The 18,338-nt window shown below is 40.3% G+C and overlaps 2 protein-coding genes and 1 long non-coding RNA gene across 4 annotated transcripts in view; all 3 read left to right on the forward strand.

The window, feature by feature from the left end:
• LOC307012812 (uncharacterized protein) overlaps positions 1-18,338 on the forward strand; it is a 197,646-nt gene that overhangs the window by 104,544 nt on the left and 74,764 nt on the right. The window lies entirely within an intron of this gene.
• On the forward strand, positions 14-2,938 carry LOC307012880. The gene is made up of 3 exons (XR_013800755.1): positions 14-93; positions 222-325; positions 400-2,938. It is a non-coding gene; the product is annotated as an uncharacterized lncRNA (long non-coding RNA).
• Positions 8,156-16,366, forward strand: LOC307012845 (C-type lectin lectoxin-Phi1-like). 2 transcript variants are annotated; one of them, XM_079640042.1, is made up of 6 exons: positions 8,161-8,533; positions 11,083-11,178; positions 12,183-12,359; positions 12,448-12,611; positions 12,740-12,843; positions 12,918-16,366. In XM_079640042.1, exons 1-6 carry the CDS (start codon positions 8,461-8,463, stop codon positions 13,042-13,044), a joined length of 741 nt encoding a protein of 246 aa, XP_079496168.1. In that variant the 5' UTR covers positions 8,161-8,460; the 3' UTR covers positions 13,045-16,366. The 2 variants fall into 2 exon arrangements, with proteins under 2 accessions (XP_079496169.1, XP_079496168.1); XM_079640043.1 differs by lacking the exon at positions 11,083-11,178 and having other exon boundaries at positions 8,156-8,533.

Consider the following 18,338-nt stretch of genomic DNA (forward strand, 5'->3'; position numbering starts at 1 on the left):
CCTAGTCTTCGATGGAAAACCTGGGAAGAAGCTCAAAAAGACTGCAGTGGAAATAATTCATATTTGGCTGTTGCACATGATTCAGAGGAAATGGTAAACCCATTAATATGATGCGATTATGAAAGTAATTGTGTTTTGTGTAGGTTTGAACACACTTTGGGTCTTTATGTTTAATACAGTTTAATGTTTAAATACCTGATAACTCTCTCTCTGTCTTCCAGGAAGCAATCAATGTAAAAAGCATTGGATATAACGGATACTGGATTGGTCTGAGAGTTGTAAATAAGAAATGGGAGTGGGTGGATGGAAGTAATCTGACTGAAAGGTAAGAGACACGTTTAAACACTTTGGATAACAAAATCGATCAGCCTTTATCTAAACATCATGTTCTCTCCTCAGCTCCTTGATAGATCCTCCTGCTGACGGTCACTGTGCAGTGTTTAAAAAGGACAAAGACACATGGTCATCCGTGAGCTGTAATTTAAAACGACAATGGATCTGCCAGAAGAAGGCTCTATCTGTTTAAACAGGGCAGTCATACTAAGACCCCATTTACACAGGAACGTTTGCGTTTACGCACCGTATGCGCTTTCAAAACAGTCTTTCGTTCACATCGGTTCACACGCATTCGATTAATTTAACGTGTCCGTTCACACGAGACCGCTCGACCCGCTGGAAACGCTGTAATACATATGCCAGGCCTGTAAGTGGCGCTGCTGCCGTCACAAAATACACCAAAAGCAGCGAAGAAGACCCCGGAGCATGGTTGCCATGGTTGCCCTTCTGTTTATTCTCCGCGGTGGACGGCGTGTTCTCCTACTGTGTGGCCCGTCCACACAGCGGCTTTGGAAAAAGCTTGGAAGTGGGCATGTCTGAAGCTTGGGGGAGTTTATGCGAGCAACGCGACCAACAACCAATCACATGAATCTCCCGCCCCCGACATACAAAGCAAAAAAGCCTGGTTCTTCAATGCTTGCTAGCTGTCCATTCAATGTTAAAACGAAGTAAACTGGATATAAACTCCCCAAACAGGCTAAAACCTACCAGTTTCACCCACTGTCTCTGCCACCTCCCTCCATGCCTGGTTCCTCCGGTTTGTATCCCGGTAATTAAATAGGGACTGGTCGTAAAGAACCGGGTGATATGCTACCGCAATAACTAATTTCTCCTCCATTTTCTTTGGAATAAGGAAATGAAGTGCGGTATGTCACGCATACACGTGGTTTGATTGGCTAGCGCTTGTACTGGCAGATTTGCATAAACGGGATTTGATTGGCTGACGCTTCTGCCGAGGCTTCAAAAGTTGAACATTGCTCAACTTTTGCAGCTTGAAACGCCAGGAAAGCTCCGCTCTGCTTCCCACAATGCAGAACGGCGAAAAGTGACGTCACCCCATTCAAAGTGAATGAGCAGAAGCTTCCAACGCCGCTGTGTGAACGGGCCGGTATATCTCTCCGGTAGAGGCGAATGTTCGTATAGACTAGAGCAGGGGTATTCAACTAAAATTCAACGAGGTCCAGTTAGAGAATATCTCCCCATGTAAAGGTCCGGAACATCAAAATGTCTAAGTTGCTTTATGAATATGTGATATACTGTATATATTGAAGTAGCCTGCACCTTTATCAACGTCTGCATGTAATCAACAACTGACTGCCAATGAAATGGTGCCAGGTCCATTCTCATATACCTGCAGGCGCTCATTGGTTAGCCTGGATTAGCTCATTGGTTAGCCTGGGTTAGCTCATTGGTTAGCCTCGGTTAGCCTGCCCTGTAACGATGTTTACTTTTGATTTTGATCCTGGTGGACTGATCATATCGGGCTCTGAGACTGCTTATTTCTTGTGACCTCAGTTCTGACTTGAGAGGGAATGTTTGGTCAAACACTTTGTGTTTTGTCTCAGTGGCGTTTTTGCACTTTTAATGAGCGCCACGGTCTCTGAACAAATGAGACACACTGGCTCTGTGCTCCCAGTGGGCAGGATGAACATGAATGAGTCCACTCAGGGTTAAAAGCTCTGTTTTCACTGTCCACTTTCCTCTTCTTGGAGAGCGCCATGTGTCATTTTTTGTCTCTCCCTGTCTGCCGCTAACACGTCTGTTCACTCTCCTCTCCGTCTTCTCTCCCTGTATTGCTAATTATTCTCTTCACTCACTTTCCTCTCCGCTTCTCTCTGCCGCTCTCTCGTCTCTTCTTCTGTGTTTCTCTCCCTGTATCGCTCACTCGTCTCTTTCGCCCCCTGTTGGCAGCGGTTAAAATAGAATCGCCCCGTCAAAATTGAAATCCCCTATTAATGTATTGATTACAGGTCCGGGTCCGTATAGGTCGGCGTCTGGGTCCGGATCCGGACCGCGGTCTGCCTGTTGCCGACCCCTGGAATAGAGGCATACAGACGGAGCCGTTTGACCCATAGATATATATAAACACTAGATGGCTGAAGGGGGAGTCGTCAGCGTAGCTCACCGGCGGCCATCTTGCCACAGTCAACAACTACTGCTACAGCTGTTGTGAAGTGAGGGATCTGCACAGAAATACTATTAACTCACTGAAATCTTGACTGATTTACAAACGGTTTGGTTTATTATAAACATTATTAGCATGGCTATGACACAGGAGACAACAACACATGTTGTAAAAAAAAGTTCATGATTATAATTATAAGTATGCAGTATCATAACTACATCTTTGATGTTTATAACAAACCAAACCGTTTGAAAATTGGTTTAAAATTGAGCAATCTACGGTTATTTCAATAGAGCACCATAGACATAATATTATGAATAAGCGAGCTGCCTGTGGCAAGATGGCCGCCATGTGGCAACGTCGGTCTCCATTGGCCAGCAGCGCGGGTGAGTCATCAAGTGTTTATATATATCTATGGTTTGGCCCCCCAGAGCGTTCCGTTTGCAGATCTATCCACCTTGGGACCAGTAGCGTGACGTGGGGAAAAAATGAGGGGAAGCCAAGAATACGTCCTTTCTTTTGGGTCGGGGGGGGGGGGGGGGGTGTGGTGGTCAATGTAATAACGTAACCAGATGAGTGATTACAGCGCCCGGTATCATTTTACAGACATGTGTATCATACAGATGCAGGACTTACACACGCCTGTTATCTGACCGACAGGTCCGCACGCACTCTCCAGACCAAACTCTAATAAGCATTCATTCACAAACTAAATCAGGAGACCTTTAATGCTTTACGTCCGGTTCGCTCCTTTGTTCCTCGCTGTACACAGCTCCAGTTTGGGCATTGGCCTGTCATCAGATTGTATTTGTTGTTGCTGCTGCAGCGGAAGTTTAGTACAATTATTTTTGATTAAAGACTCCAAATCTCCACCCTCCATAATTGCACTTGCTTCAGTTGCTTGCTACTTTCTAACGGCGGTGTAAGTGGTGCAGTGACGCTATCTATCTTCTATCGATTAGATTTATGATTCGAAAATTATAAAAGTAGGGTAGACATGTGGATATTATCCGGCTGAAAAAAACGTGCATTTATCTAACAGGTACGTTTCCCACTGACCTTGTTTCGAGCTATTTTCCAAAATCCTATGGAGAAATCCCATTGCTTTTTTGTCAAGGGAAACCGAGCGCAGCTTACTTCCGCTTTTCAGGACGCGTCACTGCACCACTAAGTTGATGCGATTTGATTGGATTGTGAGGCAAGGGAAGCCAGCCGCCTCTGGCTTCCCTTGGCATGGCCCTGACCAATCACAGGTTGGCAGGGGCATGACGTGAGCCTCATCTGATTGGTCAATCCCTCCATTTTTTTTCACCAAGGGAAGCAAATTTCAGCTGGCCTCCTCTCGCAACAGAGAGTAAAATCTACTGTTTCACCATAACATCTAGAGGGGCGCTGTTTCAATCTTTGTAAAATACTCAATGAGAATGGGGGAGAGACGGGCCGGCAGCAACACACAACAAAGAATTTCCGAAACTAAACGAAGTGTTTTTATTTATTTATTAAAATTATAACTACAATCCGAAAAAACAGGGGAAGCCTGGCTTCCCTTGGCCTCCAGGAGAAAACGCCACTGCTTGGGACCCGTTATCGTTTGCGGGGTCCGTTCTATCGTTTTGTTACGGCCTCGTGTAAATGAAAGGGCTATACGCAACGCAAGACAAGAGAAACTATGCAGATAGAACCGGTTTCGTTCCCCTGTCAATGGGGTCTAAGAAGGTTTCTGGAAACTCTTTTGTTTAACAAGTAAAAATTACTTGTGAATAAAAACAAATTCAAAACAAAAATATAAAACAAAAAAAGGATAAAAAAAAGTAATTCCAGAAACGTTTCACAAACTGGATAAAAACAATAAAACACAAAAGTTAACTCATAATGTGGATTCTTTTAAAATCGATATAGTTTGACTTAATTTCTATGGAGCTTGATAAATGAATGCAAATATGTATTTCTTTAACATTTTTATGGTGTTTTTATTAGATATGGATGGTTAAAATAGTTATACTGTTTTGTGTGAATAATGTTATTCTGTTGTTTTAGAGATGCAACGCTTAAACTCTGCAGATTATTGCAAAGACTCTGGACCATTTTATTGTATTGCTTCTACCGGCCAGCAGAGGGCGCTGCATCACTTGTTCTCAATACAATGTTCCAGAGTCTGTTTAATAACTATTTTTCAAGATTCAAGATTCAAAGGTTTATTGTCATGACATTTAGAAACTACGGTGTAATTATGTAAAGTATAAACAAAATGTGATCTCAGGTTCCTTAACAGTGCAATTAACAAGACATAAGACATACATATAAAAAACAACACAAATAGAAATAGTGCAAGCTCAGGTGTTTAATAGTCTTGTGGCCAGTGGGATGAAACTGTCCCTGATGCTATTCTGATGATGCACAGTTTATGGATGATTTGTATCTATCTGTATTTTTATCTATGAGCAATGTCTTGTTTAACTCTGTTGTCACCAGTGAATAAATGTGCTGCCACACATTGTTGTTTTTGTGTTTTCATTGAAAACATCAGTGCTTTAATCAAGTCTGGAGAAACAATCTTATTCATGGTGCAACCATTGTTATGTAAATAAGATAGAAGGAGATCAGGCCTCAATATTCAGTCACTCTGTCAACATCAGCACCAGCAGAGTTTCAGAGAGGGACATGAAGTGGAGGTGAATTGGCCAAAAAAAGTGCAAACACTAAGAAGTATCTATGACGGCATGTAAAGGATAATGTGCAGCGACTTGGTCATCATCTTCATAATGACCAAGTCGCTGCGCATTATCCCGCTTATGACAGGGCCACATTCTCAACAAAGTAACAACATGACTCTCAATATTAATTGAAATGCTTTTATTGATTTACAAAATATTGTATTGATTTAAAATGACATGCATCCGCTAAGAAAAATAGTCCGTTGTTACCGTTTGAACTACGTAGCAACGGCAGCCCCTGCTTCGAAGGAGCTTTTTTCGGAGCTTTTTGATTACAGATTTGAAAACATCGTTGCTTTAAAAGTAGCACAATTCATTAAGTCAAACCTTGGAAAGTATCTAGATATCCCTGCCCTATTGCCAAAGTAACTGGCAACTGAATATAGTTTAATGTCTATGTCTGGACCGCTGCGTAAAAAGGAGGGTTTCTGCCCCGTTACTTCTCTGGTGTTTTCTTGTCCCAGTTTGAAAAGCAAACTCCTTTTGTTCTCCATACATATCAATTGTCCGAGTCGTTTTCTTTCATTTCGCTCGTTGACGTTGTCAGTGAGTTTAATCAAGCCAAATAAGGTCAAAACTATTCGATAGGTTGCAACATATCTGACACTGATGTTACAAGCTGGCTCTGCTTGTAACACAAGGACAACAGTTCCACACAGGAGTTGCCCAAAACAATCATTTATTTTACCTAACAGTGATTACCACCAACAATAAAACAAACAGAGGAGCGGTGTCCTGCTGCACCGAGCGGGGCAGCTGAGCGAGACCGAGAGCCTTCTTCTTCTTCTTCTTCTCTTGCTTTTGTCGGATTGCAAACAACTAAAAAGGTGCATACCGCCACCTACTGTACATGAGTATGCATCATCACATCATTCCAACTCATTAACCTATGATCTAATCAAAATAAGATAAAAATAAATTAATAAAACCATTAAATAAATAAAACAAAACAAAACAATAGACCGAGAGCCTGTTCTGCAGCCCTCTTATATCCTGGAATCAAGGGCCACAGGTGGGTCCCATCACTGCTGATTACAACAAACACACAGGTTACAGCAGCACCACCTGGTGGACAACCACAGGGTTGTCACACTGATGTACATTAAAAGCAGAAGTTGAATAAAGAGTGTCACATCAGAGCAGACGCTCTCTGACAGCCTCAGGTCTGCAGCAGGACTTCAAACCTTTGTCCGCGATGAACAGAAGAACTCAGCAGTTTTAAAATACCAACATTTATTTTAAATGTGATTTTCAAACTCTGATAAACACAGAATTATAAATTCAATGCATTTATTTCTCTCTGAGGAAATTGAGTAAGAAGAGGTCGATGTATCAACACCTTTTATGAAAAAAACAATTTGCTTATTTAAAATAAATGAGATTTTAGTTTGTCTACTGGTTTTTAGTTTCAGCAGAAAGATATTTGTTTTTTTATTTTAAAGAAAATGTCAGCGTGAGAACCGAACAACTCTCTGTGTGTGGTTTTTAGTTCGGCATGAGATTAATATCTGTGTCTGGAACATTACTCATACATTAAAGCTTACCCTCACCCTTTCTGTGTAGAAATACATTGTTGATATTTGCTTCTGATATTATGCATAACTGCAACTTCTTTTAAATATTGATTTTAATCATAAATCTATCTTTTAGTGCAATGCTTCCTCGTGGATGCTCAACATCAGTAAAACTGCACTCAAATATAAATAACGTGTTTATCTTCCAGAGGAAATTGAAGAAGAAGAAGCTGACTATGTTAATGTCTCAAGAGGCGCTGTGGATAGAAAGAGAACCCGTCCAGGTGCATTATGAACACAAAACAATTCACATTTTAAAGTATTTTGGCTGTTAAATGTTGTTTTTCAGATGCTTTAACTGAATTCTTATTTTCCAGGTCGGTGGTTTCTCTTCTTCACTCAGAATATTCTTCTGATAGAAGTGTGTTGGCTCGTACTGTTAGCCATCGTGGGCCTTCGTATCCACTGTGAGTTCCATAATATCAGTTTATTGAAGGTGTTTGTGTCGATTTATTGCTTCAAACATGAGAAGCCGTTCTCAAGTGTCTATTTTAACCATGTAACCACTGAAAGACACACACAGCCCAAAACCTTCCTCTCTCTGTAACCGTAGTTACCTCTATCTTTACTGAAATACCAATCTGACTGCAGAAACCCTCAACTGTCACGGTTTTTAGTTTTGTGTGTCTGGCAGTGGGTGTTTTGCTGTTCTCCTTGTCATGTTTTCCTCCGGTCTTTCTCCCTGTGTTTTCCTGTCTGTCGTTAGTTTCCCTGGTGTGTCTAATTTCCTGATTGTTTTCTCCTGTCACCCCTTCTGTGTCTCCTGTGCTCATCAGTGTCAGCCCCGCCCCTGATTGTTCCCACCTGTGTCTTGTTACCCTGTGTTTAAATTCCCCAGTCTCCCAGTGTTCAGTGTCAGTTCGTCTTTGTCTATTGCCATGGTCAGATCCTTGCGCTTGTCTTTTGCCACAGTCAGGTCTATGTGCTCTTATGAAAGTTTTGATCCTCACTGCGTGAGCGTTTTCATTTTGTTCTCCATTTTTGTAGAGACCATTTTTTGCTGTTCTTCAAAAAATAAAGTATCTTACAAATACTTTACCTCTGTCTCCCGGGTCGTGCAATTGGGTCCTATCTCCTAAGTGTCTGAGTTCATAACATAAACTTCCCCATGTCACTCTTTTTTTTAAAAATGTGTATTGCTTCAAACATGAGAACCCGTTCTCAAGTGTCTATTTTAACCATGTAACCACTGAAAGACACACACAGCCCAACACCTTCCTCTGTCTGTAACCGTAGTTACCTCTATCTTTACTGAAATACCAATCTGACTGCTGAAACCCTAAACTTCCCCATGTCACTCATTTTCTAAGTAAAGTTGACCTAACACTACAGTGAAATGCGGATTTAGGCGACGTGCTCAGTAGGAACTAAAGGTCTAGGTTCGGAGAATTGGAAAACTCAATGAAAATGACATTTTTGGCTCGAGTCTTTTTTTGGAGGATTTCTTGAAACCTGAAGAGAGACGGACAAGAAACATCTTCCAAAAGAGTTACATTGACAAAAAACAAGAACACCCCATTTATTTCTACAGTCCATGTTCAGTCACGTGAAGCGATGCAAATGAACTTCTTGACCAAAAGCAGAAGTGGTTAGTTTGAAGGCTGAGAGATAGACTTCAACAGAAGAGAGGAAACAACCAGTTCTCCTAGTTCGATGTCCAGAGACTTCTCCGTCTACGAGTCAGAGAGCGCTCAACAGAGCGGCTGTAGTGATGGCGGAGGGAGAGGAGGAGGTGAACTACGCTTCGGGTGTGTTCAAAGCCGGCAACAATCATCCACCTGCGGGTAAGTTTATTTATTTAACAACTTTCACTTCCTGCTGATGAATTTGAAACAGAGCCTCTTTGTTAATGTGATCAATGCAATGTTGAGTACTTCAATCCAAAGAAAGTTGCTGTTTTTAATGACCTGTAATTTAACTGTGAAACCAGAAACATGAAAAATCTGCAAATAATTTACCTTTTCTTGTTAGAGAAATTGTTAAAAGGCTGTTTTTTATTTACTTAGTGTGGGTGAAGAATATATTTTTAACTAACCCAGCATTTTTGCATTGATATTTTTCAAGATCACAATGTTGAGTGTAAACTTTTAATGAACCAAGAAAACGTATAATCGTGCATCTAGGTTTTAATAATATGAGTTTTCTGGGTTCATCAATGCACATCTTTGGTAGAAAGAAGCTCTTTATTTATGTATTCTACGTTGAAAAAACACTTTTAAATCTAGAGTAGTTTGAACCCTTTGAACACCTCATCCTATTTCAGTTTAACTTCAATTCATATTTCTTTAACTTTACATTACATTACATTTAGCTGACTCTTTTATCCAAAGGGACTTACAATAAGTGCGTTCGACCAAGAAGATACAACCTTGAAGAAAACAGAATCATATAAGTACATCAGGTTTCATAGAGCCAAACATTTCAAGTGCTACTCAACTGGCTTTAGATAAGCCAGACCTTTATTAGTATATAATTGCTTTGTTAATAGTTCTATCGCTCGAGGTGATAAAAAGATTAAAACTGATGCTCATTTGTTGGGTATTTTAATTTAGCGACTCACACTGGAGATATATCATCACGAACACATCTATTTAAAACCAGTGAGGAAATTGCGAGTTATCTGTTGAGAGTTTCCCGTATCATGTCGTTTCCCTTTATAAACGGCATGACACAATACCTGAAAGACAATCTCATCATTTTGAAGCTGCCCATTTTAATGCACTCTGAGGAAAAAACATGAATCTTTGCATAATTCTAAGGCAATTGTTCTGCAATATCAAACAATTAAAGCAGCCTTTAAAAGTCCTTCTCATTCGTTCACAAAGAAACCAAAGAAATAGAACGAGGGTAAGTTGTATTAAAAAATGCATTCAGGTGTTACTGAAACTGGAAGTGATACCACTACTACCACTACTTTACCATTATAACTATTAAAAGGGAACAAGTTCACAAGAACTGTTCTAAAGTTTATATCTGTAGGTGCTTTGTCAGTAACCAGCACTCTAACAAAGCTCTACAAAGTTGGGAGTGTGCAGTGTGACAAATGTCAACGTCTTGCAGACGGGCATTCTGGTCTAATGACAAAATGATGGTGGAAAGCTGCATTATCTTTTCTTCCGTTTGTTTTTGACAAATCAAAGTTAAGGCTATAATCATAGTATGCACAAGTCTTGATGTCAAATAATTGTTGATTTGTTTTAAGTTACAAAAAAGTACTTATTTTAAGCCAAACCAAGACCTTTGTATTCTGGTCCTTTAGTAAAAGTACTGTTACCATGCGGTAACATTATCCTTTACAAGTAGAAGTACAGCTTTGAAAATATTACTTGAGTAAAAGTAAGTAAGTATAAAAAGCAAACTGTTCTTAAAGTAATCAATGTACACGACACAGAAAAGTTAGAAATTAAAGAAAAAACACCCAAAAAACGGTTCTAATTAAATTAAATAAACTTAAATGTGTACAGATGCCAATTAAGTTTCTTTCTTATCTAGTTTTTCAGATCGTCCATCTGTTCATATTTATAACAACACATTATGTATTTAAAATAATAATGCATCTGAATTTTGAACTTACTATAACTGCAGTGGAGTAAGATATATGTCCGGCAGTGGCTCAGTCAGTACTTGGACTGGGAGCCGTAGAGTCGCCGGTTCAAGTCCCCGACCAGACCTAAATATGGAGTGTGGACTGCTACTTGGAGAGGTCCCAGTCCACCTCCTGGGCCCTGCCGTGGTGCCCTTGAGCAAGGCACCGGACTGTGAATGAATCAGACTAGATATGAGGTTCGTTTTTAGGAAATCTCTTGTGAACGGTTATTTTGAGATTGAACTTTTGTGTTGTACTGCAATAATGTTAGAGTGACTAATACTCAAGACCTACGGTAACTCTCACTGGAACTCTTTTAGCAAAGTACATAAAGCAGTTTCTCAAAACACAATGGGTTCACAACTCTTTAAGCCGGCCCTTTAACAACAGTCAGGTGCCTGTTTAAATATTTGAACAATCTTTGCTGTCCATATCACTCCTTTTGTTTATTTAGGCCATTTCTCACAATGTAAGTGATAGGGGACCAAATGTACTCCTTTGTTCTGAACTGTATTCCAAAGTTTGACTGACTAATAAGGTTCAAGCATCTGAGTTAGTCAAATCAACTTGGTATCCTTTCCTGTCTTTTACCTTTTACTCTCATAAAAAAAAAAGCCCATCTGCATTTACCATACTGTATACTGTCCTAGTTGAAAAGTGACACAATATCTGTACTAAAGAGACTGACACTTTGAAAGGTACCAATCTTCATTTGGAAAGTTAATGTGATTCATTTGTGTTGTTTAGACTCAGCAGGACATCTGCGCTTTCAGCACTTGGCCCCTTGTTTGGGGATTCTCTGTGTCATTCTGCTGGGTGGCCTCATTGGAGTCCGCGTCTACCGTAAGTACACAAAACAGGAAGTGCATTATCTCAGACTTAGACATGAGACAAACCGTAAAGAATAGTAGCAGCTGTTTTATCTGTTTACACCATTTGATATCAGTCATGTACATGCCACAGTATGACGGTGTAGAAAGTATTATTATGAGCGTCTTCCTCTAACAGAGTGGTGCAATGATGACGCATTTCTGTAGGCCAACATGGAGGTAGCATCCATTAATGTATTGTGCTTGTTTTCCCAAATAAAGCAAGATTATCAATCAAGAAGCCGTTCATGTGGATGAATACATGAATTAGTTTGAGACTTTCCTATACTGTACATACCTGCAGGCACCATTAGTGGGAAATACAGACAAGTATGCATACAAATAATTAAAAGATGAGTCAAGACATATTCTATATTTCTCTTATTCTTAACAAATCATATTATCAGACCCAAACAACGATGAATGTCTATATAATCTCAATCTATTAACAAATGTCATGTGTCTTTCATGTTACTGAGCCTCTGTGAAGTTCTGAGTTTATCCCACTCTCTACCTACCAGCGCTTGCTATTTCACAAAATGTGTGGCTTGAAGACTTCCCCATTTCACTCCTCTCTTAGTAATGTTGACCTCAAACCAAGTGACAAGCAGTTTCAGGCAATGTGAAATATAAATGGGTCTGAGAATTGGAGAAGTCAGAACACTTTGAGACGGACTGAGACATTTTTAGTTTGAGTCTAAAGACCGGAAAACCTAAAGTGAGACTGACAGGAAGAAGCTTCCAAAAGAGGCAAATAGACAAAAATCTAAATTGCAATATAACCTTGATTATAAAAGAAGCTACTTTCTCATTTTGCAGTTACATTAATTCATGAGAGTGATTCAAACCAGTTAAAAGAAAACTCAACTCTACGGGCAATCAACACAAAACTCAGCTTAGAAAATGAAAATTTGACGAGGCACAACAAGAATCTGAAGGACCAGTTGGGCAACCTGACACAAGTCTATACTTTCTCAGAAAGCAACGTGAAAGACCTGTCTGCAGAAGTCCAGGAGCTGAAAACACGAATCCTGGAGCTGGAGACCCAGAAGAACAACTTGACACAGCAAATACAAAACCTGACAACAAACTGGAATGATCTCAACGTCAGTCGAGCTCAGTGGAGCATCGATTCCTACTGCTTAGGAAACATTGGTATGTTCAGATCTTATATATTAGGTCACAATTACAATGTTTTCATACTGCAGGCATGTTGTTGATTGCTTGGACTCTGTTGTTTCAGATAAAAAGTGTGAAGCTTGTCAGAAGGGCTGGAAACTCACTGCTCCCAGCTGCTGTCAGTATAATTACCTTCCTAGTCTTCGATGGAAAACCTGGGAAGAAGCTCAAAAAGACTGCAGTGGAAATAATTCATATTTGGCTGTTGCACATGATTCAGAGGAAAAGGTAAACCCATTAATATGATGCGATTATGAAAGTAATTGTGTTTTGTGTAGGTTTGAACACACTTTGGGTCTTTATGTTTATTACAGTTTCATGTTTAAATACCTGATAACTCTCTCTCTGTCTTCCAGGAAGCAATCAATGTAAAAAGCATTGGATATAACGGATACTGGATTGGTCTGAGAGTTGTAAATAAGAAATGGGAGTGGGTGGATGGAAGTAATCTGACTGATAGGTAAGAGACACGTTTAAACACTTTGGATAATAAAATCGATCAGCCTTTATCTAAACATCATGTTCTCTCCTCAGCTCCTGGATAGATCCTCCTGCTGACGGTCACTGTGCAGTGTTTAAAAAGGACAAAGACACATGGTCATCCGTGAGCTGTAATTTAAAACGACAATGGATCTGCCAGAAGAAGGCTCTATCTGTTTAAACAGGGCAGTCATACTAAGACCCCATTTACACGGGAACGTTTGCGTTTACGCACCGTATGCGCTTTCAAAACAGTCTTTCGTTCACATCGGTTCACACGCATTCAATTAATTTAACGTGTCCGTTCACACGAGACCGCTCGACCCGCTGGAAACGCTGTAATACATATGCCAGGCCTGTAAGTGGCGCTGCTGCCGTCACAAAATACACCAAAAGCAGCGAAGAAGACCCCGGAGCATGGTTGCCATGGTTGCCCTTCTGTTTATTCTCCGCGGTGGACGGCGTGTTCTCCTACTGTATGGCCCGTCCACACAGCGGCTTTGGGAAAAGCTTGGAGGTGGGCATGTCTGAAGCTTGGGGGAGTTTATGCGAGCAACGCGACCAACAACCAATCACATGAATCTCCCGCCCCCGACATACAAAGCAAAAAAGCCTGGTTCTTCAATGCTTGCTAGCTGTCCATTCAATGTTAAAACGAAGTAAACTGGATATAAACTCCCCAAACAGGCTAAAACCTACCAGTTTCACCCACTGTCTCTGCCACCTCCCTCCATGCCTGGTTCCTCCGGTTTGTATCCCGGTAATTAAATAGGGACTGGTCGTAAAGAACCGGGTGATATGCTACCGCAATAACTAATTTCTCCTCCATTACTTTGGAATAAGGAAATGAAGTGCGGTATGTCACGCATACACGTGGTTTGATTGGCTAGCGCTTGTACTGGCAGATTTGCATAAACGGGATTTGATTGGCTGACGCTTCTGCCGAGGCTTCAAAAGTTGAACATTGCTCAACTTTTGCAGCTTGAAACGCCAGGAAAGCTCCGCTCTGCTTCCCACAATGCAGAACGGCGAAAAGTGACGTCACCCCATTCAAAGTGAATGAGCAGAAGCTTCCAACGCCGCTGTGTGAACGGGCTGGTATATCTCTCCGGTAGAGGCGAATGTTCGTATAGACTAGAGCAGGGGCATTCAAGAAAAATTCAACGAGGTCCAGTTAGAGAAAATCTCCCCATGTAAAGGTCCGGAACATCAAAATGTCTAAGTTGCTATGAATATGTGATATACGGTATATTTCGAAGTAGCCTGCACCTTTATCAACGTCTGCATGTAATCAACAACTGACTGCCAATGAAATGGTGCCAGGTCCATTCTCATACACCTGCAGGCGCTCATTGGTTAGCCTGGATTAGCTCATTGGTTAGCCTCGGTTAGCTCATTGGTTAGCCTGGGTTAGCTCATTGGTTAGCCTCGGTTAGCCTGCCTTGGAACGATGTTTACTTTTGATTTTGATCCTGGTGGACTGATCATATCGGGCTCTGAGACTGCTTATTTCTTGTGACCTCAGTTCTGACTTGAGAGGGAATGTTTGGTCAAACACTTTGTGTTTTATCTCATAGAGGCGTTTCACTTTGAATGAGCACCACGGTCTCTGAACAAATGAGACACACTGGCTCTGTGCTCCCAGTGGGCAGGATGAACATGAATGAGTCCACTCAGGGTTAAAAGCTCTGTTCTCACTGTCCACTTTCCTCTTCTTGGAGAGCGCCATGTGTCATTTTTTGTCTCTCCCTGTCTGCCGCTAACACGTCTGTTCACTCTCCTCTCCGTCTTCTCTCCCTGTATTGCTAATTATTCTCTTCACTCACTTTCCTCTCCGCTTCTCTCTGCCGCTCTCTCGTCTCTTCTTCTGTGTTTCTCTCCCTGTATCGCTCACTCGTCTCTTTCGCCCCCTGTCGGCAGTAGTTAAAATAGAATCGCCCCGTCAAAATTGAAATCCCCAATTAATGTATTGATTACAGGTCCGGGTCTGTATAGGTCAGCGTCTGGGTCCGGATCCGGACCGCGGTCTGCCTGTTGCCGACCCCTGGACTAGAGGCATACAGACGGAGCCGTTTGACCCATAGATATATATAAACACTAGATGGCTGAAGGGGGGGTCGCCAGCGTAGCTCACCGGCGGCCATCTTGCCACAGTCAACAACTACTGCTACAGCTGTTGTGAAGTGAGGGATCTGCACAGAAATACTATTAACTCGCTGAAATCTTGACTGATTTACAAACGGTTTGGTTTATTATAAACATTATTAGCATGGCTATGACACAGGAGACAACAACACATGTTGTAAAAAAAAGTTCATGATTATAATTATAAGTATGCAGTATCATAACTACATCTTTGATGTTTATAAAAAACCAAACCGTTTGAAAATTGGTTTAAAATTGAGCAATCTACGGTTATTTCAATAGTGCACCATAGACATAATGTTATGAATAAGCGAGCTGCCTGTGGCAAGATGGCCGCCATGTGGCAACGTCGGTCTCCATTGGCCAGCAGCGCAGGTGAGTCATCAAGTGTTTATATATATCTATGGTTTGGCCCCCCAGAGCGTTCCGTTTGCAGATCTATCCACCTTGGGACCCGTTATCGTTTGCGGGGTCCGTTCTATCGTTTTGTTACGGCCTCGTGTAAATGAAAGGGCTATACGCAACGCAAGACAAGAGAAACTATGCAGATAGAACCGGTTTCGTTCCCCTGTCAATGGGGTCTAAGAAGGTTTCTGGAAACTCTTTTGTTTAACAAGTAAAAATTACTTGTGAATAAAAACAAATTCCAAACAAAAATATAAAACAAAAAAAGGATAAAAAAAAGTAATTCCAGAAACGTTTCACAAACTGGATACAAACAATAAAACACAAAAGTTAACTCATAATGTGGATTCTTTTAAAATCGATGTAGTTTGACTTAATTTCTATGGAGCTTGCTAAATGAATGCAAATATGTATTTCTTTAACATTGTTATGGTGTTTTTATTAGATATGGATGGTTAAAATAGTTATACTGTTTTGTGTGAATAATGTTATTCTGTTGTTTTAGAGATGCAACGCTTAAACTCTGCAGATTATTGCAAAGACTCTGGACCATTTGATTGTATTGCTTCTACCGGCCAGCAGAGGGCGCTGCATCACTTGTTCTCAATACAATGTTCCAGAGTCTGTTAAATGACTATTTTTCAAGATTCAAAGGTTTATTGTCCTGACATTTAGAAACTACGGTGTAATTATGTCATGTATAAACAAAATGTGATCTCAGGTTCCTTAACAGTGCAATTAACAAGACATAAGAAATACATATAAAAAACAATACAAATAGAAATAGTGCAAGCTCAGGTGTTTAATAGTCTTCTGGCCAGTGGGATGAAACTGTCCCTGATGCTATTCTGATGATGCACAGTTTATGGATGATTTGTATCTATCTGTATTTTGATCTATGAGCAATGTCTTGTTTAACTCTGTTGTCACCAGTGAATAAATGTGCTGCCACACATTGTTGTTTTTGTCTTTTACTTTAACTGTATTATGTCTGAGGAAGACCTCCCTTGGACTCCCTCTGACCTTTGCCAATTTACATAAATGGGTACATCTGCTGATAATTGCGGAAGAGGCAATGGAGCCTCTCTGACCTGTGTTACCTTAATCAATAAGCGAGAAACACGCTGTAATAAGGATTATGCCATAACATGATCATTTGGTATAAATTGACCAAAACTTGCTCAGTTTAGTTCGTCTCACATTTTTTTAAATGCTGCTTCATGTTGGCCAAGATCTTTGGTTTTAACTTAATTAGCTCAGAGCTGTTTTCTTACGCCTTTGTATTGTGATGTCAAACATTTTAATATGTAGAGATGAGAGTTATGTGTGTGATTTATCTAGAAGCTAATTCATGTTTGAGTCTATGATGTTAAATACAATTGCTGTCACAAAGTGTTGTAGTTATTTCCTCACAAATCAGTAACACACAGGGCCGGCCCTAGACATTTTGGTGCCCTAGGCGAGATTATGATTCGGTGCCCCCCCCCCCCACCCCTCCAAGCAATACACAATAGAATTTATAAAGAATAAATGAAAAATCTCTACAAAAGACCATACACTACAAAAACTGAAACATATTGACATGTTGGTTATATACATAAAGAAGGTTTCAAATGTATTCATTATTGTATGAACATGTTTTAATTGGCGGGTGGACGTCACATCCTCTAAGGGGGTCCGGGGGTATGCCCTCCGGAAAGATTTGTTTTTGCATTTTAAAGTAAAATGCTTCAATCTGGTGCACTTTGAGCAGAATTACTAGAGACTAGATCTAGGGGGTGAAACTCTAAAACACACATATGAAAAAGATCGGTTTACATTTTAAAAATCAAATAAGTATGTGAACATAACCAATAACCTACCACAGCCAATAACAAAATAAATGTAATGTATCTTATTTTACCTAGTTAACATTTATTTATTCATGCATATTTTTGTATCTTTCCAGTTTTAAACAATATTTTTGGTTTACTGTTTTTATTTATCCTAATAATTATAAAGGAGTGCCTTGGAAATATTTGTTTACATAAATTGTGACCAAACAGTTTGAGACCCACTGAAATAACTTAGACTAAAGTGAGCTATCTAAACACTCAGAGTCCTTTATACCTCACTGAACTGTAGTTATCAGCCTCAATCCAACAACAATCCGCGGTACCGATGCGCGCCCTCTCTCTTTCTTGCTCGCTCGAAGGCTCGCTCGCACTTTGGCTTTGAGCTGCGGGCGCCAGATAAGTCAACATCCCCCAATTTCATCACTTACAGCGCACATCGTACAGGGCAAATGCAAATGGGGTGTTTACTTTATTCAATTATTAATGTAAATGTATTGCATCAAGGGCAGAAAATTAGGCAGAATACAAATAAAAAATGTTTTTTTTTTAATATCATTTTTTTTTCTCCCAGCGCAGCGCCCCTCCAGACCTGGCGCCCTCGGCAACCGGCTAGTTCGCCAGTGCCTAGGGCCGGCCCTGCGGTCATGTAGAATAAGGCATTAATAAGTGTTTTATAATGACTAATAAAGAGCCAATATACTGCTAATATACATGTTGATTAACGAGTTGATGGTGAATTTGTGGACCTTAATATGCTTTATTTTTGTGCATGTGTTACTGATTTGTGAGGAAATAACTACAACACTGTGTGCAATTGTATTTAACATCATAGACTCAAACATGAATTAGCTTCTAGATAAATCACACACATAACTCTCATCTCTACATATTAAAATGTATGACATCACAATACAAAGGTGTAAGAAAACAGCTCTGAGCTAATTATGTTAAAACCAAAGATCTTGGTCAACATGAAGCAGCATTTAAAACCAATGTCAGACGAACTAAACTGAGCAAGTTTTGGTCCTTTTATATCAAATGATCACTATATACTGATATGATAAAGTAGGTTACTGCATCTCTGAACAGT

This window comes from Notothenia rossii (assembly GCF_949606895.1).
Source record: "Notothenia rossii genome assembly, chromosome: 7".
NCBI lineage: Eukaryota > Metazoa > Chordata > Actinopteri > Perciformes > Nototheniidae > Notothenia > Notothenia rossii.

What these genes read in the sequence shown, in the direction of transcription:
- LOC307012845 (XM_079640042.1), top strand. Translation starts at nt 8,461, where the DNA reads ATGGCGGAGGGAGAGGAGGAGGTGAACTACGCTTCGGGTGTGTTCAAA. An exon ending in CACATGATTCAGAGGAAAAG is followed by an intron (nt 12,612 to 12,739) that starts GTAAACCCATTA and finishes TCTGTCTTCCAG; the next exon opens with GAAGCAATCAATGTAAAAAG. An exon ending in GGAAGTAATCTGACTGATAG is followed by an intron (nt 12,844 to 12,917) that starts GTAAGAGACACG and finishes TTCTCTCCTCAG; the next exon opens with CTCCTGGATAGATCCTCCTG.